General features: G+C 44.9%; 1 protein-coding gene across 3 annotated transcripts in view; it reads right to left on the reverse strand.

The window, feature by feature from the left end:
- The window catches only part of ANKRD29 (ankyrin repeat domain 29), a 49,095-nt gene that overhangs the window by 13,492 nt on the left and 16,882 nt on the right, over positions 1-18,721 (reverse strand). For 2 of the 3 annotated variants that reach the window (XM_025273195.3, XM_006079177.4), the window contains exons 3-6: positions 18,253-18,351; positions 15,726-15,824; positions 12,551-12,649; positions 9,181-9,279 (exon numbers count right to left, since the gene is read on the reverse strand). In XM_025273195.3, coding sequence (XP_025128980.1) covers positions 9,181-9,279; positions 12,551-12,649; positions 15,726-15,824; positions 18,253-18,351 — 396 coding nt within the window. Of the gene's footprint in view, positions 1-9,180; positions 9,280-12,550; positions 12,650-15,725; positions 15,843-18,252; positions 18,352-18,721 lie in introns of all 3 variants that reach the window. The other variant, XM_025273192.3, reaches the window with a different exon arrangement.

Below are 18,721 nucleotides of genomic sequence, written 5' to 3' on the forward strand. Positions count from 1 at the left end.
AAGAGGCTTAGAGGCCAGGGAGCTGGACAAGCCAGCAGAGGAAGCAGACAAGAGTATCTTCACCCCCACCCCAAAGCCACAGTGATACTCTGACCTCTGAGAACCTGGGTCACTTGGAGAGACGGGCAGGAGGAGTGAGAACCCAGAACTGACCAACCTTAACCTCAGACGTAATTAAGGTAATGGAACCCGAAGAGATGGCTTTAGTCACATCAGACTAAATTACTCATCAGTGGGGCTGCGGGCTGAAGAGCAAGATGAATCAGGTACAGAGTCTAGAGTTTCACTTTCTGTTGGAGGATATCATTTCAACTCCAGGGTACCACCTGCGGCAGCCACAGGATCACTGCCCACTGCTGTCCTGAAATGGACAGAGGACCGAGGTATTTGGGTGGGGTGGTGGGTGATGGCAAACCAGGAGCCTAGAAGGATCTGGTAGTGCTGAGGGGGGCCAGAGGACACTGACACCACTATCTTGGGGGAGATACGGGGAAGAGGTGCCGGAACAAAGGATGGAAGAAGGCTGGAGACGCCCTGACCTACTTCATGCTCTACAAGGGCCTCTTAGACATATCCCTGAATCTGAATATTCTTTTTTCTTAAGATTTTTTTTTTAAAAAATATGGACCACGGGCTTTCCCTTGTGGCTCAGTGGGTAAAGAATCTGCCTGCAATGCAAGACTCGGGTTCGATCCCTGGGTTGGGAAGATCCCTGGAGAAGGAAATGGCAATGCATTCCAGGAAAATACCATGGACAGAGGAGCCTGGCGGGCTATAGTCCATGGGGTTGCAAGCGTAGGACATGACTTAGGGACTAAACCACTACCACTTTTAAAGTCTTTATTGAATTTGTTACAATATTGTTTCTGTTTTACGTTTTGGTTTTTTGACCATGAGGCAATCTTAGCTCATGGGAATCTTAGCTCCCCAACCAGGGATTGAACCCACACTCCTTGTATTAGAAGACAAAGTTCTAACCACTGGACCATCAGGGACATCACTGTATATTCTTTATCATTAGCAATATAAATAATACCTTCATCTGTACTTTGAGTTTACAAAGCACTTCTGAACTCATTGTTTAATTTGATTCTCCCAATTCAGGATTCAACCAATCTTTTGTTTGCTTATTCAAACACCCAGCAATTATTAAGCATCTTCTAAGTCTAGAGAGGAGTACTAAAAACAAGATCTGGCCTCAGTTCTCGAAGGAATGCAGCCTAGTGGAGAAGAGACCTGGAAATATCCGTATGATTGCAGGGCCACAATAAAGTACAGACAACATGCCCAGGATGAACCTGGAGAGGGACCCTCTTACTGTGTGGGGGAGACAGGGTCAGCTTCTCAGATGGCATGGTATGAGCTGGGTCTCCAGGGAGGACTAGAATTTTGCCAGGTGGGGAAAGAGGGAAAATGGTCTTCTACGTAGAAGGAAGAACATTTACAGTCACAGTGGCGTGGATAGGCGTGGCTGGCTCAGGCTGGGTGGGAAAGTCAGTTGGATGCAGCCCAAGGGATATGGGTGGGGCCCCAGGAGACAGGACAGAGAGTCTGGGTTCCACAAAAGATTTCCCCAGGTGCTAATGCACTTTCCCCTCCATCCAACTCTGGGTTCATCTGCTCTTTGTCGTTATGGCCACCAGAGGGCAGGCAAGGAAAGAAAGCCAGCTGTGCTGTTCCCTTAATTCCTAACTAAGCTTTCCAAGGGCTTAGTTGTTTTTAGATAAACTCTGTTAATAACAATGGCACCCCACTCCAGTACTCCTGCCTGGAAAATCCCATGGACGGAGGAGCCTGGTAGGCTGCAATCCATGGGGTCGCTGAGGGTCGGACACGACTGAGCAACTTCACTTTCACTTTTCACTTTCATGGCAACCCACTCCAGTGTTCTTATCTGGAGAATCCCAGGGATGGGGGAGCCTGGTGGGCTGCCGTCTATGGGATCACACAGAGTCGGACACGGCTGAAGTGACTTAGCAGCAGCAGCAGCAGCAGTGCAGTTGAGGGAGAAGGCAATGGCAACCCACTCCATTACTCTTGCCTGGAAAATCCCATGGATGGAGGAGCCTGGTAGGCTGCAGTCTATGGGGTCACGAAGAGTCAGACACGACTGAGCGACTTCCCTTTCCCTCCCTGGTGGCTCAGAAAGTAAAGAATCAGCCTGCAATGCATGAGACCCAGGTTCAATCTCTGGGTCTGGAAGATCCCCTCCTGGAGGAGGGCATGGCAAACTACTCCAGTATTCTTGTCTGGAGAATCCCATGGACAGAGAGGAGCATGGTGGACTATAGTTCATAGGGTCGCAAAGAGTCGGACTCTACTGAAGCAACTTAGCATACATGCATTAATTGATACTAATACGTGGAGAAGTGCTGAGAGGTGCTTTATTAGCAGCAACTATTAATATCGTAACAGTGATGCTAAGACTCAAATGTTGTCACCTTAATTGCAATAGTCATAGTAGGTGGAAAAAGAAGTCACCACTTCCTGGTTGAGAGAACTTAGACAAATTCCTCTGAGCCTCCGTGTCAGCCTTCTGCAAAAACATTAGCTTCAGAGATATTTGTGAAGGAGAAAGCATACAGAAATGTGCTCAGCACAAGGAGTGGCCAACAGATGCTTAGAACATGGTAACCAGACCTGAATATTATTTATCATGAAAAACAATAAGTTAATTTGAACTTTTGTTTACAAAGCATTCCATGTACTTTAAGTTGATTCTCCTAGTTACCCTAAGCGAAAACTGACTGAGCAGGTAGAATTGATTGAGAAAACGAGATTTGGGGGAAAACTATGTATTTTCTTACTGGTGCTTACTTCTCCAGAGCTGATTTTTATTTTTGCCTTTTTTTAAAAATGTTAATTTTTACTGAAGTATAGTTTCTTTAGAATGTCGTGTTAGTTCCTACTCTACAGCAAAGTGAATCAGCTATACCATACATATATGCCCTTTTTTGGATTTCCTTCCCACTTATGTTACCACCAAAGCGGATTTTTGAACCCAGGATGCTGAATGTGATCCAATTATTTACCAGCTGATTATCTAGTCTGTGAAGAGGACAGGTTTTCCTCTTCTCTACATCACAATCTTTGCTTTTTCATATATTTTCCTTCTATTAGAATCTTCATTGTGACGGTGAGTGTAATAAAACTGATGGCAATCAGGTCGGTTTAGAGCTTTTTTAGAGAGTTTTCGGGAGAAAAGGAGTAGGAAAAACATCGGAAAATATTTATAAAAGTTTTAAATTACTTCTTGACAAAAACATACTAAGTATATTAAATCAAAGAAACTTGCATGAAGTAGAAGTTACAACTTCACCAGCACATAGAAAAAGAAACAGAACATTTAGCTTGAAGATGGGATTCATGGGGATCCTGACAGCTGTCATTTACTGTTTGTGCATGTCAAGTAGAAAACAGTTTAGACTTATTTTGCATACCAAGTGATACACTGGCTCAGTGCAAAAAAGGAATGATAAGGTAGGCTGGTTAAAGATTAAATAAGCTGATGAAGTAGTAAGGAGATCCCCATGCCTGGAGGGGTTTGACAGTGCCTGATCACCAAAAAGCTTCTATACCCAATGTATGGTTAAATAGGGGGCTTTTGCAGTTCCTCCCAGCTCTGTCATTCCCTCATCCCATTTCAGATAATATTTTCAAGTATCCTGTAGTTTTATACAGAGGTCACAGCATGAGATGGGAGTATATGACATGATTTGTATTAGAGACTAAATTTTATTCGGTCTTTTTAGGCTCTTAAAGATGATTTTGGAGAGGGCACTGGCACCCCACTCCAGTACTCTTGCCTGGAAACTCCCATGGACAGAGGAGCCTGGTGGGCTGCAGTCCATGGGGTCGCTAAGAGTCGGACACGACTGAGCGACTTCACTTTCACTTTTCACTTTCCTGCATTGGAGAAGGAAATGGCAACCCACCCCAGTGTTCTTGTCTGGAGAATCCCAGGGATGGGGGAGCCTGGTGGGCTGCTGTCTATGGGGTTGCACAGAGTTGGACACGACTGATGTGACTTAGCAGCAGCAAAGATGATTTAGGAAAAAATTAAAACCATTCTCTCCCAAGTGCATTCATGTGTGCTCAGTTGTGTCTGGTTCTTTGTGACCCCGTGGACTGTAGCCCACCAGGCTCCTCTGTCCATGGGATTTTCCCGGCAAGAATACCAGAGTGGGTTGCCATGCCCTCCTCCAGGGGATCTTCCCAACTCAGGAATCAAACCTGCATCTCTTGCACTGGCAGGTGGATTCTTTACCACTGAGCCACCTAGGAATACACGGCAATAAGTATATTAAGTGGCACTAGCTCTTTGCTTCCATTGCTTTCTAGCACCTACACTTAGGCTACTTCACCCGCAGGCTCCAGACAAGAAAGTGCTAAAGACCAGTTCTGTTCTAAATTGGGGGAGATTAGGGCTTCCCAAGGGCTTCCCTGGTGGCTCAGAGGTTAAAGCGTCTGCCTGCAATGCAGGAGACCTGGGTTTGATCCCTGGGTAGGGAAGATCCCCTGGAGAAGGAAATGGCAACCCACTCCAGTACTCTTGCCTGGAGAATCCCATGGACAGAGGAGCCTGGTGGGCTACAGTCCACGGGGTTGCAAAGAGTTGGACACGACTGAGCAACTTCACTTTCACTTTCAGGGCTTCCCAGGTGGCGCTAGTGGTAAAGTACCCGCCTGCCAATGCAGGAGACGTAAGAGATGCTAGTTCGATCCCTGGGTCCTGAAGATCCCCTGGAGGAGGTCAGGGCAACCCACTCCAGTATTCTTGCCTGGAAAATCCTGTGGACAGAAGAGCCTGGCGGGCTCTAGTCCATAGGATAGGAAAGAGTCGGACACGACTAAGCGACTTAGCATGCACACATGCGAGAGATTACAAGGAACCTCATCAGTAACACAAGGGGTTCAATATGAAGACAACTTTGCTACCAGCCCTGGAGCCCTGACCTGGAGCCATTTCTCAGTACTGTGTCCTTCTATTCTGTGTCCCTGGTCCAGCAAACGAGTCTAGAGAAGATGCTACCTGATGCTTGCACTGTCCATACTGTGATCCATTCTCCCAGCCACAGGTGATCAGACCAAGGATGGGCAGGCCAGCCATGGCCTAGGGAGCAGGGATGAGCTTCAGTGACATGGCTACCCCAAGAGTTTTGGAATCTGACCTGGAAACTTGGGGACCACATACAAAATAAGTGGGTAGAGGAAGCCGATCAAAATAAAAAGGAGTGGGGAGCGAGAGAAAGGCAAGAAAGGACTTTGAGATGACAGACACTGCTTGGCTTACGAGAGAAAAAGAACAGCCTTGATTTCTGATGGGTTTTCTGTTCCAGGGAGGCAGGAAGGCCTGGATGGACTAGGAATGAAAACAGCAAAACCGAACATTCACTAAGCCCTTGGTATATGCTGGCCACTGCAGGAAGTTTTGCAGGGATTACTTTTTTTTAATGCTCACAGTACTCCCAAAGCAAAGATACCATTATGATCATGGTTTTACAGTTTTAAAAAAATGAGATTCAGGGAGAGCAAGCAAATTTGCTTGAGGTCATACAGTTACTAAGCAAAACTGAAACTATGTTTCATTGCCTTGTCCATATTCCCATAACCACCAAGCTGCTCACTTTCCCCACCCCTGGTCCCAGCCCTGAGATCTGGGTCTGGCTCCTAGAATGCTCCTGGGACTGGTGTCCTGCTCGGGAGCCTGGGCCCTACATCAGAGCCTTGTTCCAGTTCCCAGTCACTGATCACCATGCACTGCAGCCTTCCAGGCCTCATGGGAACTCTGCCCATGCCACAGGCTGTCCTCTGGTGGTCAACACAGCTTTTCTGAGAACAGAGGACATGCAAGCAGGTGGGTCTCCCTATTGCTGTCCGCTCCCATCTCAGAGCCCTCAGGACACCATACCCATCTGATGACTCCATGTTGCCCAGTGCTCACCACAGGGTTGCCCTCCAAGCTTACAACCCGGGAGAAAGGATCTGGGTCCAATCCAATCTGGGTCCCAGCATCTCTCTTGGATTGGATGGATACACGTCCAAACCAAGGCTTCTATTAGAGAAGGCACTTTATGAGATGACCTTTTGGTCAGGTTTCAAAGAAATGCTGATTAGCACATTAAGAGAACTAGATAGAGATGAGTTGATGACAGGCCAACCTCATCTCCAGGTATAGAGCCTGACCTTTGCCACTCCATGAAAGCATCATTTTAATAGGCTGTGTGAATTGAGATGGGAAAAGTATATTGGTAGGCGTGCTAAATCATTTCAGTCATGTCCGACTCTTTGAAACCCCAGGGTGTGCAGCCTGCCAGGCTCCTCTGTCCATGGAATTTTCCAGGCAAGAATATTGGAGTGGGTAGCTATTCCCTTCTCCAGAGGATCTTCCAGACCCAGGGATGGAACTCATGTTTCCTGCATTGGCGGGCGAGTTCTTTATTGCTGGCACCACCTGAGAAACTCCTTGTTGGTAGAAAAACACACTAATTAGCCATCTCAGCTACTGATTAAAAACGTCTGAGTCATATCAACTAGGTGAGGACGCATAGACATAACTGAAAATGAGGTTTTAAATGACAGTGGAGTTCACGTGTGTCTGTGACTCTTGACCTCTTAATTTAGGACAACTTAAAAGCGAAATTTTTCAAGCTCTTTCTAGGGATAAAAAAATTAAAAAAAAAAACAGAAGAAAAGAATTTCGTCTTTCCCGAACCTGTCTATGACTTGCTTTATGATTAATGACTCCTTCTCACAAGAGTTATAAGAGTACTAAAAGGATTTTCAGTTAGTTCTTCAGTGATAGAATTACAAGGAAAAGCCTTGCCTACTACCATTTGGATTCCCTGCAGCTCAGACCAAATATTAGCTGAATAATTTCAGTGCAGCTCTGTTCATATCCTGGCATAGTGTATCATACAATGTCAGGACTCCATGGGATGGTGAAACAAAAATTAGAACTCAGATTTACTCAAAAATTTTAAGAAATTAAACTAGGCAAATACCTTGTCCTTATTTTGTAAACTCAAGAATATTCAATGATTCAATGTGTCAGCTGAGATTTCAGAATAAAATATTGGCTTCCAAATGTCCTACCTGTGTAAATGTCTATCATGTGCAGGCCATTTTAATGGAAACTTTCAATTAGATTTTTTTTAACTTCTTCATGAAAGTGAAGTGAAAGTGTTAGTCCCTCAGTAATGTGCGACTCTTTGCAGCCCCAGGGACTGTAGCCTGCCAGGCTCCTCTGTTCATGGGATTTCGCAGGCAAGAATACTGGAGTTATCATTCCCTTTTCCAAGGGATCTTCCCGACCCAGGGACTGAACCTGCATCTCCTGCACTGCAGGTGGATTCTTTACCATCTGACCCACCTGGGAAGCCCTAACCTCTTTATAACTTTCGTCAAAGTCAGCTGAGGTTGATATTACTTTTTCTGTATTTCTGACACTTCTTGTTTCTTGAAATGAAATTAAATACGCAGAGTTTACTCTTTCAGAGAAGACAGAATCTGGACTAGTCTGACCTGGGTAGATAACCTTTAACTATAAGCCTGTGGGAAGGCAGTAAAAAGATTATGGTTTGAGGGTACAAGGGGGTTAGTGCACTCTATAGAAAGGAAAATTTTCATCGCTTCCCACAGGCCCCCCACCGTCATGGTGATTCTTATTTTATAAAACACCTCTCCCTAAATAACAATCTTTTCAGAGCTGGATGCTCACAATTCCAAACAGCTGCATTAGATGTAGTCGTTGGGAAGGCATGTCACTTGACCCTTGACCCAAGGGCGGGGTCCTCCCGTTCCCAGGCTGGGTCACGCACTTCGCTCAGGTTATCCTCATTTCTAAGGAATGAAAAACAGCAGCAGTGTGTTGTGGTTACCATGGCACTGCTGGGTTACTCTTTAACTTCCTGGTTTTCATATCATCACACAACTCATTTTACATTTGTTGTTGGTGGTGTTTAGTCACTAAGTTGTGTCTGACTCTCTGTGACTCCATGGACTGTAACTTACCAGGCTCCTCTGTCCATGGGATTCTCCGGGCAAGAATATTGGAGTGGGTTGCCATTTCCTTCTCCAGGGGATCTTCCCCATCTAGGGATCGAACCCATGTCTCCTGCATTGGCAGGCAGTTTCTTTACCATATTGAACCACCAGAGAAGCCCCAAAGTACCCAAGGCTACTCACTGAGGAGCAAACAGGCCCTCCCGTATCAGGGCCAGATCACAGTGGAAATCTGCCTATGTGTAATTTCCTGGCAAGTTATCAGCTTGCCCTTTTCCCTAGAAAACTACCTTTAAAAGTAAGGTTATCTTAATCTGAAATGTTTCATTAAAAACAAATGAATTAGTGAAGAAATAGTTCTGATAGAAGAGAGGCTAATTATAAAGCCTTACATTTGGATGGTTCTTAACCATTTATAAATGTGACCTTGTGCATGCCTGTGTGCTAAGTCACTTCAGTCCTGTCTGACCCTGGATTGTAGCCCACCAGGCTCCTCTGTGTGTGGGGATTCTCCAAGTGAGAATACTGGAGTGGGTTGCCATGCCCTCCTCCAGGGGATCTTCCCCACCTAGGGATCGAACCTGTGTCTCCTGTGGCTCCTGCACTACAGGCAGATTCTTTACCGCTGAGCCCCCAGGGAAGCCCTGGTTAGTTACCTTGTGGCTCTTTCTTTAAGTATCAGTTAATTGATTCTCCAGATGACATCTTGGCTTTTGGTAAATGAAGTCTCAACAGTGCTGTAATCTGAGAGACGAAACTATAGAACCCACTAAGAACACCTTTGGCTTAGCACAAGAAGCGGTGGGGAAGAGATAAGCCAGCATATCAGCAGAGGGGCTTAGCAAGGGCAAGGCTACCTGGCCCGCCTCGATTTACCTATGTCCCAGTCTAGCCTACTCTCCTGACCTCAGTGCACCGACATCATTTATTTGAACAGGAGGTGGCAGAGTATGTACTTGACCTCAGACACCAAACATATTGAATGGTGATGTCAGCCTGGTGAGCCCAAAGCAAAGAACAGGAGAAAGCTTGATCAAGGATGAACTTTCATCCAGAGGCAAAAAGGCTTTAGAGACCCGGATCTGACTGGTTATCTTAGCAGGTGCTGCTGCAGGACTGCAAGCCCACCCTGCCCACCGCCCCACACGCATGCACATGCGCACGTGCAAACATTACCTGCCTCGGCTGGTTGACCTTTGCGCCTGAAGATAACAATAATCGAATCACATCCAAGTAACCCCCTTGGGCTGCTAGGAAGAGTGCAGTGGCTCCATCCTGAAAGTTAGCAGATGTAAAGTGTTAAGAAATTATTTATTTTAAAAGAAATTCGATCTTATAATACTGATACATATGTTTAATGCAAGTTTCCACTTCCACCCCTCCCTTCCCTCTTTTTAATATGCATGGTATTTTATTCTTTGAAGACTAGTTCTAAAACATCACACTAAGTCAGGCTGAAAGGTAAAGTTTAAAACAGACAGCTGTATAAGGATGAGTTACAACATATGCAATGACTGTTCACACCATAAAATCTTGGTCATAGAGCTTATGATACATCTAGCTGCAAAACTCTGGTTTTCCAAAGAGTCATCATTTTTCTCTGTCCACACAGCTTTCTCATTAGCTGCCTTCTGCTTTTGTTGCGTGATCTCAGAGTCCACTCTCTTTTATTTAGGATAAAAAAAATACACACTTAATACAATTTTCCATTGCAACCCTTTTGTCACTAAGAGCTAAGTTGTTCATTTAAAAAACAAAAACAAAGGGTTTCCCTGGTGGCTCAGTGGTAAAGAATTCCCCTGCCAACACAGGAGACACAGGTTTGATTCCCGATTCGGGAAGATCCCACATACCTTGGGGCAGCTAAGCCCGTGCGCCACAACTATGGAGCCTGTGCTCTAGAAAGCACATCAGAACATTTAAAATCTAAATTTTTTTAGAACATTAAAACTCTAAAAAAACCACACACACACAAACGCATGTTAACTAAAAAACAAAAAAACAACCAAATCCCCCAAATCTATTTTGTGTGCCTTTACGAATTGGGTATGAACAGTATCCTTTTAATTTTTGTTTGTTGCTGTTCAGCCACTCAATTGTGTCCGATTCTTTGCGACATCATGGACTGTACCCCACCAGGCTCCTCTGTCCATGGGATTATCATGGCAAGAATGCTGAAGTGGGTTGCCATTTCCTTCTCCAGGGGGATTTTCCCAGGATCAAACCCTCGTCTTCTGCATTGGCAGGCTGATTCTTTACCACTGCACCACCAGGGAAGCCCCATCCTTTTAATTAGATATTCCCTACTGCTTTCTCTTTTGTATTGCCTTATTCATGTTCTCCAGACTTTCAGTTTCTCTACGCTTTAAAACACAAGATGCTTTCAGAATACCCACCCTAGTAAGAATGTCCATGAACTTTCTCCCTGCCAGGCCGGCAGACACCAACAATACCTATACACACAACTAAGCAGTCCTGCAGGAAAACCCAAAGTAACCACTTGTTACCAAATTCTTTAGTTCTCTTTTTAACTGAGTCTCTACATCTCCTCGGCGTTATTTTCTTGAAGACACACCATTGGTTAATTTCAGCAAGTACATCGGTCCATCCAGAGTATGCCTCCTGCCAGGTGCCCTCTCCATGCAGACAGCACCCACAGGACAGGGCGAGCCTCGTTACTTTCAGATGCACAGTGGAAAACTAGTGCTCCCAGCTAATAACCACCCCTCCTGCAGGAACACTAACCACACACTCATAGCACCTTCCCTGCAAGTCCAACCAGGTAGAGGGTGCCGGCTTTCCACTGGGTGTCAGCAGAGCAGTCGACCCCCCCAAGGCAATCATTAGGAAATTAATCAGCCTGGACAGATTTTAAAGCAGCTGTTTGATACGGGGATACAATTTTCAGCTGTTCCTTACTGTGTTGCCACAGAAAGGCTTCCGTGACATAGAAGTGCTAACTCCTACAAATTTTCCAAAACGGATCTTCCCTGCATTCATTGGATTTTTCTTTCTTTTTTTTTTTTTTTTTAACCATGCATTACACAGTTCTGTTCCTAGAAGCTTTCAGGAATCATTGATGCCACCTCCCTGGCCCCGTATTTCAACTGTTGTTAATGGAAACATTTATTTTGGACTATTCAGGTAAGGGTAAAAGTCTAAACGTATAATGGAAGTTCTGGAGCATGGAATATTTAGGTTACCCTATCACAGAAGAGTGTAGAAACCCTACATTTCTAAAGTTAAGTGCTGCCGCAATGAGCCTTATGGAAGAATGTTATCCAATAGTACAAATTCTATGCTGTGCTATGTACTAGGTCGCTTCAGTCATGTCCGACTCTTTGCAACCCTATGAACTGCAGCCTGCCAAGCTCCTCCATGGGATTCTCCAGGCAAAAATACTGGAGTGGGCTGCCATGCCCTCCTCCAGAGAATCTTCTCAACCCAGGGATCAAACCCACATCTACTTCGTCTCCTGCACTGCAGGTGAATTCTTTACCAGTGAGCCACTGGGGAAGCCTGGGTGGACCCAGGGAGTGAAATTTTTTAATGCTCCCTGGGTGGTTCTCCTGTACAGCCAGAGTTGAGAATCACTCCTTCAGACGATGGTCAAGTAGCTCAGTCATGCTACCAGAAATGCTATCGGCTCAAAGAGTGGGAGCAGGTTTTGAAGTGCCAAGGCTAAGGCTAGTTCCTCTGCACTTCAAAGAGGCCTGTGATCTGTCAGAGGTTCCATGTAGACTCTGGAAAGGATGTTCAAATGGAAAAGTTCACACCCACACATCTCATTACAAGTCTATGAAAGTCTAGTGCTCCTGGGCCCAGGGTTCATGTCTGGTGGTATAATAGCCTCAAAAACAGCTCCTAGATAAATGGAAGCAGAGATTCTCGCACTCCTCACCATGAGACTGCCCAGTCACTTCATCTCCCCATATTTTACTTCTTATTCCAAAACCAGAATAACAGTTGCCATAAATTCTACAGAATTACAGCGACCATTAAGAGTACTTGGGTAATGTGCTATTTGCCAATTAGCTGCAAACAGACCCACATGGCAGTGGATGCAAACAGACCCACACTGGCCATAAAGGCAAACAGTCCTATGCTGGCAGGGGATGCCTTTCAAGGTCAACGGCATGCACGTATTTCAGAGATCTTCCTCCATCCAGCCTCACTTCTCTTCCAAACAACTTGATTTTTCCTTTTTTTGTGTGTTCTTCCTCCCACAGAACTCTACAACAGGAGGGTTTATTTTGGTTTTCAACAAGTCCATACACTGGGCTTGTTATAAATAAATACGTATCCATGATTTTTTAAGATCTTAATTGTGTAGGTATGTGAAATACTTCATATGTGTGAAAGACTTAAAAGAGCAAAGATAAATAAAGATGATGTGATTTCTACACAGAAAAGGCTCATCCAGTTAACTCTCCTATTTCCTTGACGGCTCAGATGCCACCTCCGGCATCAGAATTTAGACTGTGATGCTGTGTGTGCTGAGGCAATGAGCGAGTGTCCCCCAGAAGCCCCCCTGAATCACACTCACATAGAGCTGGTCGTGGATGTTGGCTCCATGCTTCAGCAAGGTCTCCACCACCTGCATGTGCCCGTACTGACTGGCTGCCAGCAGGGCGGTGCCTCCATCCTGCGGCCACGCAAAGAATGAACGCATTAGAAACAGGACAGGCACAAACTTTACCAGGCAGATGCTCTTCGTGTGCTGAGAATTTTGGAAAGGCATTTCCCATACATAATAACAAACTGACTTTTCCTCTTTGATCTCTTACTTTTTTCTTTACAATCATGATAGAGTTCATCTTTTGTTTTGTTTTGACTGCTCTGGGTCTTAGTTACGGCATGCAATATCTTTTTAGTGTGGCCCTAGAACTCTTCTCAGAGAAGGCAATGGCACCCCACTCCAGTACTCTTGCCTGGAAAATCCCATGGACGGAGGAGCATGGTAGGCTGCAGTTCATGGGGTTGCGAAGAGTCAGACACAACTAAGCGATTTCACTTTCACTTTTCACTTTCATGCATTGGAGAAGGAAATGGCAACCCACTCCAGTGTTCTTGCCTGGAGAATCCCACGGACGGGGGAGCCTGGTGGGCTGCCATTTATGGGGTTGCATAGAGCTGGACACGACTGAAGCTGCTTAGCAGCAGCAGCAGCAAAACTCTTTTAGTTTCAGCATGTGGGATCTAGTTCCCTGACCAGGAATTGAACCTGGATTCCCTGCCTTGGGAGTGTGGAGTCTTAGCCACTGGTCCACCAGGGAAATCCCTAGAGTTTGTCTTAAGGACATCACTATGTTGTATACTCGGGTGACTTGCTCAAGATACATTACAGATATTTGACTAAGTTATTATAATTAATTTAGAAATTTCTCATGTCAAATGCAGAATCATCTCTTTGTCTCTCAATAAAGGAAACAAAGAACAGAAAGACTGTACCAACCAGTTGTGTCTTGGAATTACCAGAATGGTAACGAGCTTCCTCCTGTGGGTCTGCCCAGTTATAGGCCTCTGAGAATAAGGTGTATTTAGGGAGTTGCTCTCTGGGCCCCTGCCTTCTTGGACGAGATACCCATGCACTTAGAGCAGGGATAACTACAGCATATTCCATATGCTTCGCACGCTCCTACTTTGCATTTTCCTTTGAACATGTGCCAATCTGTCCAAACCTCTTAAAGTGCGGATGCCAGGACTCAACAGAGCACTGCAAAGTAGATGTGGTCTGACGGGACATTCCTTGGTTCCATCAACTCTTGCTTTTATCTCTGCGCCTAAATTAGAATTTGCTTTCACTCTAACCACACCACACTACTGACTCAGAGTCTGTGGTCAACTGAAAAACTTAATGGTTTTTCTCAGGTGCTGGGCTGAGGTTTTTTCTTTCTCCATCTAGGATTGCTGTGTTGTTTGTTTGGCTCTATGAATGGGTATTTGGACATTGAGCTAATTATAAATAATGCAAGAATGTGGAATCTGGTTTTGAAATACAAATCATAAACATAAGACAGTGTGGGTCCTAAATTTGGGCATAGAGTGTTTATTCAAAATGCCTACCCTTGGAGCCACACCCTCAGATTCAGTAGATCTGGAGTGAGGCCCAGATATAGGCTTTTGACCAGTCATGAGAGGTGACTGTAGGGTACAGGTGCCAGGGGGCAGGGCTCCCTTGGAGAAACACTGCTATAGCCACAAGATGCTGGAGGATGCAGCGACTGAGTAAGGCTTCAGCGAGGGATGGGCTATGTGATGGGAAAGAGGGGCATTTTGAAGGGTAGGCAATGAAGGAGAGAGATTGGAAGGCTGAGGTCAGTGGAGATGGTTGGGGCGTGGGGTGGCTGGGCATCAAGAAATTGGTTAATTTTAACCCATGGGGTTGCAGAGAGTCAGACTCAACTGAAACGACTTAGCACACACGCAAGTTTAATTACAATGAGAACAGTTGTTGACACAAAGTCAATTTTGGATGACAGAACTGTATTAAAACCCAAAGCTTCCCAACACTGTCTTCTTCCCAAAGAAAGCTCTTGGCCACCTGCAGCTGTCCTAATGGAAATAACGTGGAGTTGCTCGCCCTGGGCCTGTGTTCTATGGATTTCCAAGGTAGCACAGTCTGGCTCATGTACAAAGGCCAGCCCTAACTTGTTACCCAGGAAGAATGAAGCATCTGGTCACACACAATCATTTGACTTAGTTCAGAGTTGAGCCTGAGATTTGTAGAACTTCCACATTTTATTTTTAGTTGTGTCACTTTTATAATTAAAAATTAAATGATAAATAACATGAAGAGTATGAACACATGTGTTTTGGATTACTGTGCATTATACTCAGCATGTCTAGGGGCATGTACACAATCTGATAGCTGGTTTTAGAAAAGACAGAAACCCTTTCTGAAATTCAGATCTACTTCACAGTGTTTTAACAGGGAAAAAACTCCACTGGAAACTCCCTTGATATCAACATATCACATACAATGAATTAAGAAAACCTAAAAGTTTCCAACTAGGGCAAATTTTCAAGAATTTTTTATGACTGGGCTAGACAGAAGTTTTCAATTATAAAAATGTGACAGCTCAAATTCTTCTGCTATAAAATATTATCATGAAAAATCATATTGTGAAGACAAACTGATCTTTCCGCAGCCTCGGTTTTCTTATTCACATGTCAAATGTGAAGAATCAATGACTTATTTGAGGAAGAACCATAATTCCTCACCCAACCATATGAACTGCAATCATATGTTATATATTTCAGTGGCAACATCTCAGAAAGTAAACTTCCTGCCAAAGCCTCCTTAGAAATCTCTCAAGATTCACTAGGATTGGCTTAATATTTCCAATAATTCCTATCACAGCACTGGGATTAACCCTGGGGCAGAAAAAAGCAAAAGAGAACAGGAAAAGTCATGAAGCACCTACTACTGTATCCATTGTGATAACAAAATTTAGTGTCCCAGAGTAGAAAGTTACCAATACAAGAAAGAATGTAAGCCATCCCCCTGCCAAATTCTCCAATTTTTAGCCCAGGGTAAAAATGTCATGTTTTGAATTGAGTTCCTAGGACTACTCCTGAATCATTACAACTTAACCCTGTGAAACCCAACTTCTTTTGTAAACACAATAGCAAACATTCATACTATAAATGAAGAGAAATCAATACTTATAACTGCTGAAATTCTTCAATAGGGTATAAAATCAAGAAAATTCTCTTACTTTGGTCCTAAATTCAGTGGATGCTCCAAATTCAAAGAGAAATCTCACGATGTTATTATGTCCTTGTTGGGCAGCAAAGAAGAGGGCAGTTGTACCTGACTGAGAGAGAGAGAGGGGCTGGTTTTAAAAGATATTTGGTTACATTTCATTTGATTGACATGATTGCATCAAAACAAAACAAAATCCTTACATATAAACCTCTAGCCTGAAGGGACTACATTTGAACAGACTATTCCTTGCTCAGGTTAAGTGACCAGTGTGGAGAATGCTGGGTTCCAGAAACCTTAAGATGTAACAAGGTCTAGATGAGAAAACTGGGCTAGAATGGGAAAATTCTTTTTTTGTTGTTTTTGCCTGTACTGCATGGCATGCAGGATCTTAGTTACCTGATCAGGGATTGAACTCACGCCCCTTGCAGTAGAAGCATGGAATCCCAACCATTGGACCACCAGGGAATTTCCTCCTCCTCCTCCTTTTTTATTTAAATAATTTTATTTATTTTTGGCTGTGCTGGGGTTTCCTTGCTGTGCAGGCTTTTCTCTATTTTCAGCAAGCAGGGGTCACTCACTAGCTGTGATGCAGGGCTTCTCACTGCAGTGGCCTCTCTCGTAGCGCATGGGCTCTGGGCATGTGGGATTCAGTAGCTGCAGCTCCTGGGCTCTAAAGCACAGGCTCAATAGTTGTGGGGCACAGGCTTAGTTGTTCCGAGCTATGTGAGATCTTCCCGGATCAGGGATTAAACCTGTATCTCCTGCATCGGCAAGCAGATTTTTTACCACTGAGCCACCAGGGAAGCCCCCTCGTCCTCTTAATAGACATGAATATTAGAGACTACCAAAGTGTGCAAACTCTACATGTCTAGATAGACAAATAAAGAAAACAATGGCAGTACTTCTTTAGGAGACAAATATTCTGATACTGCAGAATGGATTACAAGTGAACCAAAGAAGTCTGCTCCAAGCGTCAGTTCCACAGCACTGCCAGGCACTCTTTTCCAGCTTTCAAAACATTCAGGGTGAGGTCAGGGCCTCTCTTTGGCTATTTTTCCAGACTGGCTTGGCTCAGGGAATTCCAGGGACCATCCTCTTTGAAAGAACTACAGGGCAGGACCTCCAATAAGAGTGGCTCAAGGAGAACCAAGCACTCCTGTCTCATTTGGAGCTTGCCCATGGATGCCCACTGAGGTCTGAGTCACTGTGGACTGAGGTCACGTTCACTCTAGGTGTGACCCTGGATGTGACTCCACAAAGGTGAACTCATCAGGCCCTGGACTGGTCTGGAAATTCATGCAGCCTCCCCGGGCCTGAGTGCCCAGCCTTCCACTGCTCCTCTGCATCAGACCAAGACTGGATCCTCTGGCTGGTTGGGACTCCCTTGAATGAGTGTGCAAACAGGCTCCCATTTCAGTCTGATATTCACCATGTGGTATTTCGTGGGGAAAACCTATTTAACACATGTCTGGCCAGAGAAGCCCTCTGCAGACATGGTTTGGTGAGGATGGCTGAGGTAGGTTAGCCAGTGAGCCTCCCTAACAACAGGTGGGTGACCTGATCCTTCTAAAAATATAAAGATCTCTATGAAAATCCTATACATTCTATAACATCTCATCCCAAGGGAAGAAAGAAGAACTGACTTAGGCTCAGGGTGAACCATATGAATGTTTCAGGAGGTTTGGTTATGTCAGATGCAACAAGGGCCTGGGAAGTTTTGTTCAGTTAAAGTACAACCAATAGTCCCTTCCTGGGCCTTCTTTAGACACAACACGGTCTGCAACCTGGGCTTAATGTCACATAGGGAAAAAACAACGATTAGAGTCATCCTTCAGTATTGGTAAGTTCTGCATTCATGGATTCAATGAACCACAGAAAAAAAACTGAAAAATTCTAGAAAGTTCTAACTTTTTTTCCCATGCACCAGCAACTATTTACATAAGTGGACTTCCCAGGTGGCTGAGTGGGTAATGAATCCATCCGCAATGCAGGAGAGCAGGAGACATGAGTTCAGTCTCTGGGTCCGGAAGATCCCTTGGAGGAGGGCATGGCAACCCACTCCAGTATTCTTGCTTGGAGAATCCCAAGGACAGAGGAGCCTCGTGGGCTATAGTCCATAGGGTTGCAAAGAGTTGGGCATGACTGAAGCAACCAAGCATAGGTATTGTAAGTAATCTAGAGATGTTAGAAGTATTTGGGAAGATGTGTGTAGTTATATGCAAATATCATGCTACTTTGTATAAAGGACTTGAGCATAAGTGGCTTCTGGTATCCACAGGATGGGGGGGTGTCATGGAACCAACCCCCCCAGATTTGTTGGGATGGCTGTACTCTGGTCCTTGTTGTTCAATAACTAAGTCGTATTCAACCCTTTTTGATCCCATGGACCGCAGCACACCAGGCTTCTCTGTCCTCCACTATGTCCCAGAGTTTGCTTGAATTCATGTCCATTGAGTCCTTCTTAGCAATTCACTACTGTGCAAACTTCACAGCTCTGTCACTAGCATTACTATTATTCACGTGCCAACCTGACCTACCTCTCTCTGGAGATTGATGTCCGCTCCCTGCAGGACAAGCTCCTTCACACAGTCTATGTGGCCAGCATAGGAGGCGACCATGAGGAGCGTGGTGCCGTGCTGGGGGGAGGAGAGACGCGTGAGCAGTTAGGCCACCATGACGTCCGAGAGGCACCCGGAGAAGAGGCTGCCAAGGTCAGCTCCTCCCAGGACACGGCTGAGCTGAGCGCAACAGCTCCCACAGTAAAGAAAACTGCCTCGTGAATAATCTTATAATGCAGACGATGCAGGAGAAAGCAAAATGACAAACTGCTGAGGCTGGAGTTTTCAATTTAAACTTTCGCTTACTTCCATTACCGTCAGAAACACAGTCCAAGTGAGCCATGGCTACCGTGTTTTGAGGCAGCAGCAATGGAATGGCCTGATTTTATGACTCTTACGAAATGATTCCTGAGCCAAAAGACCATTAGTAATGCAAAAAGGTGGGGTC

Source organism: Bubalus bubalis, chromosome 22, assembly GCF_019923935.1.
Source record: "Bubalus bubalis isolate 160015118507 breed Murrah chromosome 22, NDDB_SH_1, whole genome shotgun sequence".
Taxonomy (NCBI): domain Eukaryota; kingdom Metazoa; phylum Chordata; class Mammalia; order Artiodactyla; family Bovidae; genus Bubalus; species Bubalus bubalis.